The sequence below is a fragment of the Vespa crabro genome, chromosome 1 (genome assembly GCF_910589235.1).
Source record: "Vespa crabro chromosome 1, iyVesCrab1.2, whole genome shotgun sequence".
NCBI lineage: Eukaryota > Metazoa > Arthropoda > Insecta > Hymenoptera > Vespidae > Vespa > Vespa crabro.
Window position 1 is genome coordinate 1,717,234 of NC_060955.1, and position 12,073 is coordinate 1,729,306.

At 29.3% G+C, this 12,073-nt stretch overlaps 1 protein-coding gene across 1 annotated transcript; it reads right to left on the reverse strand.

Moving 5' to 3' along the window:
* Positions 1–15: 15 nt before the first annotated feature.
* LOC124432666 (protein SPT2 homolog) lies at positions 16–6,266 on the reverse strand. Its single transcript, XM_046981727.1, has 10 exons — positions 6,027–6,266; positions 5,800–5,946; positions 5,579–5,708; positions 4,695–4,852; positions 3,648–4,599; positions 3,345–3,560; positions 3,120–3,193; positions 1,378–1,565; positions 353–789; positions 16–226 (listed from the first exon to the last, which is right to left on the reverse strand). Exons 1-10 carry the CDS (start codon positions 6,078–6,080, stop codon positions 72–74), a joined length of 2,511 nt encoding a protein of 836 aa, XP_046837683.1. The 5' UTR covers positions 6,081–6,266; the 3' UTR covers positions 16–71.
* Positions 6,267–12,073: the final 5,807 nt, after the last annotated feature.

Here is a 12,073-nt window from a genome sequence, read left to right on the forward strand (position 1 = left end):
TAAATAACAAATATATGCACATATATACAAACAATATTTATTAACTCATTATTAAAATTACTGAGAAGCTTTTAAATTTTATTGAAAGATGCAATGTCGACAGATTGTACTAAATCCTCAAATTCCTGAATTTGTTCCACCAGGAAATCTACAGAAACTTTATCATCCTCTATTACGCATATTATTTGTAATTTTTGTATGCCATATCCCACTGCTACGAGTTTAGCTAAAATCAAATCATCTATGTATTAAACATATATATATATATATATATATATATATATATATATATATATATATATATATATAGATATTATTTTAGAGAAGAAAAACAAAAGAAATGAAAACTTACAAGCACCCCAAACAAGACCATCCATCTTAATGGATCTAACTGCTTCTTCCATTTTTTTCATGTCTGTTTCATCCCCCCAGGGTTTAACTTCAAGTACAATACTAGACTTAGGAATAATTGCTGGTTTCTTGGATTTTTTTTCGGCATAAGCCTTTAATCTTTCTTCCCTGATCTTTGCTGCTTCTGCACTTTCTTCTTCGTCGGATGCAAACAAATCAACATCATCGCCATCTTCTGCGGCATCTGCTGCTGGGGTTGTAGCTTGTGAAGAATGACTACTATTTGCTAATATAGCAGGAGCCTTTTTCTCTCCTGGAAGTGTGTTTAGATCGTACGACTTTATGTGAGTGTACCATCTTAGTACATGAGGGTTAGAAGAATTAGGTTCTTTTCCCAAAGCTTCAAAGACAGCAACATCGGCTTGAGACGGTTGCCACCTAATATTTAAATGAAATAAATCAATTCCATAATCATCCTTGACAATTGTTTATTCGTTATTAACAGTGGATTCTTTTTTTTTTCTCATTTCTTTTTTCTCTCTCTTTTTTTGATACGTTTCTAGTTGAAGGAACATAATAAATCTAAAAATAGTCATAAATGATCGTTCTACGATTAACTCGTACGAAATAGGTATATATATTTGTAAAAATTCATAGCCCTAAATTTATATATACCGGCACATATGTGACGGATATAATATATATATATATATACATGTACATCTGGAATAAAGAGAATAATGTTTGTATTGTAAAAAATTTTTATCAATCTCTGTCATAATCTTAATAATTTAATAAAAAAATTTCTTTTGTCATTTTGACAATAAGAAGGGAAAATAATTTTTAACGATGACGTTTGATCATCGATAAACTTATTTTAAAGAGCGATTGTAACGATGCATTCGTCGAAGGTTGTACTATGAAACAGAAAGGAAGCAAAGAAGGATAGGTGTCTCTAAAATGCCGACAAGAGAAGCACGTGTACCGGAACACGGGGGGTTAAAGTTCCTACAAAAGAATACTCACCCTTCGATGTAACTACGATCGGCAAGATAAGCATTTAAATCTTTAACGCCCTTGTCAGTCTTCAAGTCACCGACGGCCATGACGGAGGAGTATTTTATGTATAAATATTTCCACAGATTCAGCAGTAGCAAAATCCCCTTTCTCTGGTTGCCGGAAGAGAGAGCTGCATGCGACCATAAACTCTTATACTTCGATATGGATTACGTGACGTGACGTTGGTTCCGGTTTATTCAAAACCCGCGGAACATCAAACTTTTATTTTATTTACATTGAAATATCAACGATGCTGTTTTCCAATCGCGTATAGACTATCAACGGACGAATACATTTTTTCCGTCATATCAATCTTTCTATTGGATACATTTTTTTTTTAATACGAAATCAACTATCGGTATCACGTGACTGACCTATGTTACACTTTACGTATGTAATACAATTGGAAAATCGTAGATATATATATATATATACACATATATATATATATATATTATTTTAATAAATACTTTTATTAAAACGATTAACGATTATTATTACAAAGAGAACATGTTTTATTTTGATATTAAATTAGGAAGATAACATTTTATGTATTAGCAAATTAAATATCCTTTTTAACATGAGATATTTCTTCAATTGTCTTGTTAATTGTATTAGGAATATTATCCCCATGCATCGCATTCGCTATACTTACAATATATATATACATATATATATATATATATATATATATATGTAATCTTACATGAATAAACATTTAAATGTTTGAGATATATAAATATTGGCAGTTTTTATAAATTATTCAATCTTACAATGTATAATATATTTTGTATAAAAATCGAATTCTATTTCAATAATAATAGTAATAATAATAATAATATTAATAATAATAATTATTAATAATAATAAAAGAAAAAAGAATAATTGGATAGTTCTTAATAAATGATATTTATATCACATATACAATTTCATACATTCGATTTCTGTACTCAGATCCTTTTATCGGTGCTACAGTAATTTTTTTTGAAGAATCTATGAATTTTTTCTTTTTCTTTTTTTTTTTTTTTTTTTCTTTTACAAGAAACCGACATCACTGATGACACATTATGAATACAGATCACAGTATTTCAAGCAATATTATATTCCGAATAAAAGATAAGCTATATCATCATTTTATTACTTATTAACTAGGATTTATATACAACTGTTGAGAAAAGAAAAAAAAAAAAATACAGTCTTGCATTTATACTCGACCAAATATTATACATAACATGAATAAATGCAATAAATAAATATTTAATGTTTAAAAAATTAATAAATCTTATAAAATTATACATACATATACTAGGAAAAAGTTTACTAGTATATTTTATGTGAAATTAAAATAATTTAATATTTTGTCTTTATCAAAAGTTGTAATATATATTTATAAATTATGACTCGAATTTTATTACTGAAAAAAATTATCATAAAGTATTAAATGATACTTAATAATATTTAATAAGTTCTCTTTAAAATAATAATTATTCGAATGAATAAAATAATCTCTCAATTCAAAAAAAAAAAAAAAGATATATGAAGTTGATAAAAACATAATAGTAAAAGTATAACAGTGAAATAATTTTTTCATTTAATACAAAAAAAAGAAAAAAAAAAAAAAGAAAAAAAAAGAAAAAAACAAACGTTTATCTAAATAAGTTTGTACTTATCCAACATTGTTAAAAATATACAGCTTACTACTTTCTTGCTTTTTTCTTTAAGAGAGCTTTCCGTTTCTTTTCTAAGGCTTCCATACGTATATCTTCTAAATCTTCCATAATGCCTATACCGAAAAATTATTATGTGAAAATCATATAATAATTTAAAATTAAGTATTGTGTAGCATATATATATATATATATATATATATATATATATATATATATATGTATATATTATTATTATTATTATTATTATTAAATTTTTATAATTACCTATTTTTGTAGATACATATTCTTCTTTAAGTTGTTGTGCGAAGTTACTTTCCATTGCTAAATCATCATCATCATCATCCACATTTCTATATTTGCTTTTATCGTAACCAAATATTTCACTAATATATTTACTATAATCTTCACCTTCTTCTTCTGGACCATCATCGATAAAATCATCCAATTCGGAATCATATTCTTCATCATCATATATACGACCTATGGAGAAAAAAAAAATATGTTTATATAAATTTTATGATATTTTTCATTAGTTTAATAATCATAGAAGAACAATTATCAGCTTACGTTTGTTAGAATTTCCTGGCTTTTTAAGAATCTTTCCAGATGCAATTTTATTTTTAAGTGACTTCATATTAAGCGGAGGAAACTGCTTTGGCTTTTCATTTAACATAGACGATTGCAATTTTTCAGATGTAGGTGCTTGTTTTGTCTTAATATCTTTAGATAAAACTTGTTTATCTGTACTTTTTGTTTGAGATACAACTTTATTTGGATGTTTAATTAACGATTTTGATTCTTCTTGTTTCAATTTACTTTGTGCCAATAACAATTTTTCTTTTTCTATAGCTTTACGCATTTCTTCTAACTTACGTTTTTCTGCCTCTAATTTTTTACGTTCTTCTAATAATTTATCCTTCGTTGAATTTTTCCCTATATTATTAGATTTAGTTATAACATTACTTTTTTCACTTAAAATGTTATTAGATTTTGCCGATGCCTTTTTATCTTGTATTGTCGAAGACAAATTTTTATTTTGTACAGAGGAATCTAGAGAAGCTTTATCAATCGTTATTTTTGTACTTTTTGGGGTATGTGATTTATTTGACTTATTTATCTCAGATGTAACATTATTTTTTTTCGTTACATCTATTCCTTTGGCCAATTGCTCTTTTCTTTCTCTCCATTCTTTTTCTTTCATATATTCTTTCATTTGTTTCTTAGTCATCAATCTCTCTGGTTCTTCAACCTTTGGTTTGGCATCAATAACTACTGGCTCGTGTTGTTTCTTCTCTGCAAGTTTCAACAGTTCTCCAAAATCCATTGGAGGTGGTGGTGGTTTCTTTTTAGCCTTTTCTTTTCCATGCTTTTCTTGTTCCTTCGTTTTTTTTTCGGGTACTTTGTCATTCTGATCTTCACACTCTGACTCTTTTCTATTCACTGTGGATGATCGTCGTTTTCGTCTATGACCAAGTGAATCTTCAATTTCCTGTTGTTTTAGAGCTTGCTTTACCCTATCCTACAATGGAAATTTTCAATAATATTATCTATGATATTATACATATATTATAAATTAAAGTTATACGAAAAGAAATATAAAAGTAAATATTTTACCTTTGTCAATGCAATATCCTTTACTGTCCTTTTTCCAGTGTTACTGAAAAGAGGCTTCTCAGGAGGCAAATTACTATATTTATTCATTAACTGATTATAAAACGCAGATGCTTCCTGGGAAACATATCCGTAATCATCCTCATCTGGTTGAGAAGGACCTATGATATAAAATTATGTAATTATATTATCATAAAATATAAATCTTAAATGAATAAAAATTGAGAAAAACAGCTTATGATTTGTAACAACAATAAAGTTCCACATACTAATAGTACACATAGTACAAAAATAAATATAAAAATTGATTGATAAAAATGTGCAAAATGAACAACGTAGACAATAAGTTGTTGAGTCACCTCAACTGATAAAATACACATGACAATGCAACATTTATTTTCTAAACTTTCTACATCTACCAGTAGAGAAATATATACAAATGCATTCTATGTTTCATCACTTATATATTTAATTTGAATATTTGCAAATCTTTGATTTATAATTCGTTGGCTAACCTTAATCATTCCATTTGCATCTTCTGTCGTATAAATCCGTGAAACTGTTCCACGTCCATTTTGGATGAGAAAACAAGGTATCATATCGCTTCTATTAATATAACCTGCGGGCAAAAATATTGCCCGTTACGTTTAGTAAATTAAAAATTTTCTTAACATTATAGAAGAAGATAGATACTTATAATACCATATCAAAATAATATGGTATTATCAAATTTACGAATTATTTATTACTTGAATCGTTCACGTTTCTATTTTATATGGAACTTTATTATTATTTATTAAATTTGTATTTATGCAAAATGGTTCATCCTGGTTATTAGTAATAATGTTAATTAAAAAAAAAAAAAGAAAAAAAAAAAATATACATACCTGCTATAGTAACAGCTGTATTTTCATTATCTATTGCATCTGCTATTACAGATTTATTTGCAGCCTTACATACTTTCAAATGTTTATTTATACGACTTTGAGCTTTATGGTCCCGTAATGCAAGCAAATTCTTAAACAGAGAATTTCAATTATATAAATAATATTTTCTTTATAATAAAATTGAATCTGCAAAGATTTCCTTGCATCAGATATAGACATACATCTCTCTTTTTTTTTTCTTCTAAAACTTTCCTTTTTTCTTCTTCCTCCTTTCTGGCTAAAAATTTTTTTATATTATCCGACAATGTCTTTGATTGTTTATTTTGCTTCTTCGGAGGTGTAAATTTAGTTTGATAACAAGCAACGGACTACAAGAATACAATTATAAACGATCTATTAAAAAAACTTCTCCTAAATTCATTAGAACGTATAAAAAGATTCTACTTACTTGTTTATTAATTTCGTTCTTTTGTGCAACACTTAATAATGTACCAAAATCCATTGTTAACCTATCTATTTACCTTGGAAAATATGTTTTACATATGGAAAATATAAAGCATTCTTTTATTGACACATTTATACTATCGAACAGCCAACGAAATTGTGCACAGTGATTCTACGTGTCGTTCAAACCTTCTAAAAGAATCTATAGAAAATTTAGTTCTGATTTGACATTGACTAAGTTATAAATAGTTATGGTTCCTTTCATTGTATTTTTGCCGGAAGTGAGGTTAGGTAACTAAAGGAACATTAAGCCTGTTCATAACCTTTCATTCGAAGCATATGTGACTGAAGCGACAAATGCGGACAAAATATGAACTACAAGTATAATAGAGAGAATTGAAGTTGTAAGGTTGTTCATCATAATTTGTGATTTCAGCGATAGGTATGGACAAAATATGAACTACAAGCGCAAACGAGAAACATTGTCATCAACATGCATCTATCTTAACATTTTATAAAATTGCATAGGTTATATCTCTCTCCTACGTTTATTTTATATATTATTATTGTAGTAATAGTAATAATACAATATAAAAAAAAAACTATTCCTATAGAAGAAACTACGAAAAAAAAAAAGATAGTGGAGTAAGAGGAAAGGAATTTTAATTAATAGACAGTTTAAAACCGAATAAATTTTTATTTTTATTTTTATAAAAATAGTATACAATATGTAAGTATATATTTACTAATTATTATTTTTGACTTTAGTCGTTATACTTAATATACATAATATTTGTCCATATTCAATATCATATAACCAATCTATTTATTTCTGGAAATATTATTAGCAATATACAGTGTTAATACTTTAATGTTTCATAAAAATTTAGATTCAAGGGATTTTGAAAATATATTGAAATATGCAGCCATTCGCTCGGTAATACTTGCGTTATAAGATTTATAATTAGACTTTCCAAGTATTAACGACCCAGGTCTCACCACGTGGAGGTTGCTGCATGTGGAGACCCACGGGCTATCGGTGACTCTACTCTAAAATCCGCGTTCCGCGATACCGATCCGTGATACCTTTCCGCTTCAATGCACTGGCTTCTTAACTAACAGGGTATGCGTAGCTTAGCTACTACACACCTCTTACAGATAGCTCCACCATTTGCACCGTCCGCTTCAGACATAACGGATTATTAAGCACATCCGAATTCGTGCTTTCCGAATGTCGAACAATCAAAGCGCACTCCTTAGAAATACTAATCGCGTCGCGACACTCACGTGTGTGTTATAATTACGTAGATTCTACTGTTAAGCCGAAATTCGCGAAGTACCCCCATCGAAATTTGGAAGAAATCAAACGAAGTCCACGGTAGGACCTTTAATCGCGCCCGAACACCCACGCGAGTGTTAGAAAAACGGTGATTCTACTCTACAATTCGCGTTTTCGATTCGAACAATCAAACGTAATATAATCGCGCCCGAGAACACCCACGCCTGTGCCCGCCGACACGCGCGCCAGTGTTCTTCCTATCCTTCCCGTACTCGCGCGTAAAAATCGATGATGAATCCCTCCATGCGACGAATCATTCGGCCGCTGATGAACCTATCCCTCGATGACCTATACTGAAAAAGAAAAGGATAAAGTGGAAATAAAAGAACAAAAAATATATAAAACAAAATAATGTATATATAGATTATAAATAGAAAATAAACATATATGAATAAATAAGAAAGCTAAAGAAAGAAACAAAAAAAGCACCATTCCATGGATCATACCTAAGACCTATAAATCAAAATTAATAAGAATATATTAAAAACATAATTAATAACATAATTAAAAACATAATTAGAAACATAATTAGAAACATAATTAAAAACATTATAAAAAACATAACTAAACACATAATTAAAAATATAAATAAAAAGAAACAATATAAATAAATAATAAGAAAATACAATTAAAAGGAAATAACATAATAATAACATAATTGAAAACATAATTCAAAAAGAAAAATATGAGATAGAAATGTGATCTGGAGAAAGAAAAGAGAGCCCCAGAAAGAGAAGAATAGAGAGCCCCAACAAGATAGGACAAGAGAAACAACTTTATATGATGCTGAGACAGCAACCCGCACAGAAGCCCTCGCCCATGGGCCCCTCCCATGGGTCCCACCCGAAATACACAAAGAATAATTAATGAAAGTAAATAAGAATAAATAGAAATGACAGCGGACATAAAAGAGAGATAGAACAATTTCCTTTTCGTTTCTCTGAGAAATTATTGTACAATAAATTTCTGTTATATTTCTTTCCTTGAAGTATTATTAGCTATATAAAGTGAAAAAATGTTAATGTTTAGTTGGAATTAGTTTGAACAGATATTGGAAAAGTAATACAATATGCAGCCATTCGCTCAGTAGTACTTGCGTTAAAAAATTTATAATTAGAGTATGCAAGTAATACCGACCCAGGTCTCACCACGTGGAGGTTACTGCATGTGGAGACCCACGGGCTATCGGTGACTCTACTTTACTCTAAAATCCGCGTTCCACGATACCGATCCCTTATGCCTTCCGCTTCGGATATCTAGGGCGACTTAGCTAACAGGAGGTATCTAGCCTTAGCTACAGGGACCCCACTTACAGAGAGCTTTACCGTTCGACACTCTCTCCTCGGGCATAACGAATTATTAAGCACATCTGAATTCGTGCTTCCGAATTTCGAACAATCAAAGCGCATTAATCGCGTTCGCGACACTCACGTGTGTTATAATTACGTAGATTCTACTGTTCTATCCAAATTCGCGAAATAATCTAATCGAAAAGTCGAAGAAACAAAACGAAGTCCCCGGTAGGACTTTCAATCGCGCACGCGAACACTTACGTGAGTGTTAGAAAAACGGTGACTCTAAGTTGAAATCCGAAGCGCACCTCGAATTTCAACACTAAAACGAAGTCCATGATAGGACTTTTAATCGCGCCCGGACACCCACGCAAGTGTTCGAAAACGGTGACTCTACTCTAAATAAACTAATCGAATATTCGAGCAAACAAAACGAAGTCCCCGGTAGGACTTTTAATCGCGCACGCGAACACTCACGTGAGTGTTAGAATAACGGTGACTCTAAGTTGAAATCCAAAGTGACATATGCTAACTGGTATTTAGACTTTCGATGATATTTGTCGAGATTTCCGCCCCGCTACCAAATATAAAGATTGTCATAACATCGGCTAGCTATGTACAGCACTACAAGGTAAACCGTTCGCGCACCTCGAATTTCAACACTAAAACGAAGTCCATGATAGGACTTTTAATCGCGCCCGGACACCCACGCAAGTGTTCGGAAAACGGTGACTCTACTCTAAAAAAACGCGTTCGCGAGATAATCTAATCGAATATTCGAGCAAATATAAACGAAGTCCCCGGTAGGACTTTTAAGTCGCGCCCGCGTTCATTCACGTGAGTGTTAGAAAAACGGTGACTCTACTCTAAATTCGCGTTTTCGATACGAACAATCAAACGTAGTTTAATCGCGCCCGAGAACACCCACGCTTGTGCACGCCGACACGCGCGTCAGTGTTCTTCCTATCCTTCCCGTATCCGCGCTTAAAAATCGATGATGGATCGAGCCAGGCGATGACGCATTCGACCAGAGGTGAACCTATCCCTTGATGATCTATACTGGAAAATAAAAAGATTAAGGAAAAAATAAGAAAAAGAAAAGAAAAGACATATTGAATATCGCTGCATGATTACTCGATCATTCCTGAAAAAGAAAAAAATAAGATGAATAAGAGAAAGAGAAAAAATATATAAAATAGAAAATAAATACGTATAAATAGATAAGAGTGCTGGAGAATGAAAGAGCACTGCACGATGCTGAAACAGCTGCCCGCACCATCTCATGGGTCCTACCTATACTTATAAATCATAATTAATAAGAACATATTAATAAAATAAATGAAAACATAATTAAAAACATAATTAAAATTAAACAACATAAATAAATATTAAGAAAACATAATTGAAAAGTAACAACCTAAATAAATATTAAGAAAATATAACTGAAAAGAAATAACTTATTAATAACATAACTGAAAACATAATTAAAAAAGAAAAATATGAGATAGAAAAGAGAAAAAAAGAAATGCAGTTCTATACGATGCTGAGACTGCAATCCGCAGGTTCTCATGTGTCCTACCTAAAATTTATAAATCATAATTAATAAGAATACATTAATAACATAATTAAAAACATGATTAAACACATATTTAAACACATATTTAAACACATATTTAAACACATAATTAAACACATAATTAAACACATAATTAAACACAAATAAACACAAATAAACACAAATAAACACAAATAAACACAAATAAACACATAATTAAACACATAATTAAACATATAATTTAAAACATAATTAAAAAGAAACAACATGAATAAATATTAAGAAAACATAATTAAAAAGAAATAACTTATTAATAACATAACTGAAAACATAATTAAAAAATAAAAATAGAAAATAGAAAAGAGAAAAAAAGAGATGCAGTTCTATACGATGCTGAGACAGCAACCCGCACAGAAGCACACCCCCATGGCCCATCCCATGGGTCCCACCCGAAACTATTAATCATAATTAATAAGTGTGTATTAATGACATAGAAAATAAAAAGAAGAAAAATATGACTTAAAAAAGAGAGCCGTAGATAGATAAGAGAATAGAAGCAGCTCTACATGATGCTAAGACATTAACCCGCACAGAGGCCCTCACCCATGGGCCCCTCCCATGGGTCCCACCCGAGATATATAAAGGATAATTAATGAGAGTAAATTAAAATAAATAGTAATGACAGTGAAGAGAATTTTCTTTGGGTTTCAATTTTAAATCGATAGTATATTTATTAATCGATAGTATATAGTAGTACATGTATATGAACGTTGTTAAGAATATCCTATTGTTTAAATATTAATTAATTATAATTTATGTGTATTGTATAGTGTATATTGTTTAAATGTTAAGAGAATCTTTTTTATTAATTATTTCTTCCCGTGTTTGCGATCCCACGACGTGGAGCTAGCTGAAAGAAAATAAGGAAAGAAAAAAGTATATGTACGTATGTATATTAATTATACGAACGATAAAATTTTGAATTTAATTTAATTAAACTTAAGAAAAATAAAAGATTAATTAAAAAAAAAAAAATGAAGTATATTGAACACTGTTTCTAAAGAAATATTATTCTCCCTGAAAGAAATATCATTAATATTTATTAATCGATAGTATATAATTTTTATAACGTTGCTAAGAATATCTTATTGTTTAAATATTAATTAATTATACTTTACGTGTATCGTATATTGTTTAAATGTTAAAATAATCTTCTTAATTATTTCTTCTCGTATTCGCGATCCCACGACTTGGAATTAGCTGAAAAAAAATAAGAAAAGAAAAATGAACATGTACATATGTATATTAATGATACGAACGATAAAATTCTGAATTTAATTTAATTAAATATAAGAAAAATAAAAGATTAATTAACAAAAAAAAAGAAATTAAATATTCTGAATACTGATCTAAAGAAATATTATTTTCTCTGAAAGAAATATCAGTATATTAATTCCTGAAAGAAATATCACTGTATTAATCTCTGAAAGAAATATCAGTATATTAATCTCTGAAAGAAATATTAGTATATTAATCTCTGAAAGAAGAATCAATATATTAATTGCTAAAAATCCTGTGCTAAAAATTTATTAACTTATAATCTAGATTTACGGATTGTGACTCTACAAGTCTTTTCATTTTTTAGCAAATATTCTACTTGACTTTTCTCTTTTAAAAACAATAACTCTTATAAAAAAATCATGCATAGTTTCGATTCGAATTCAGTGACTATCCATCGCGAATGTCTTTTTGTTTATTCTTTATTATCGATATCTTTTACTATTACCGTTCGAGAAAATATATTTAAAGAAAAATATTTAAGAAAATATTCAAAGTTCGAAATAATTATAAACGTGTTTGAACAA

Bases quoted from the DNA above. Each gene is read 5' to 3' on its own strand.
- LOC124432666 (XM_046981727.1), bottom strand. From the start codon at position 6,080: ATGGATTTTGGTACATTATTAAGTGTTGCACAAAAGAACGAAATTAAT. The intron at 5,947-6,026 runs GTAAGTAGAATC...GTATTCTTGTAG, and splicing joins AGAACGAAATTAATAAACAA to TCCGTTGCTTGTTATCAAAC. The intron at 1,566-3,119 runs GCAAGAAAGTAG...TCCATATCGAAG, and splicing joins AAGCTCTCTTAAAGAAAAAA to TATAAGAGTTTATGGTCGCA.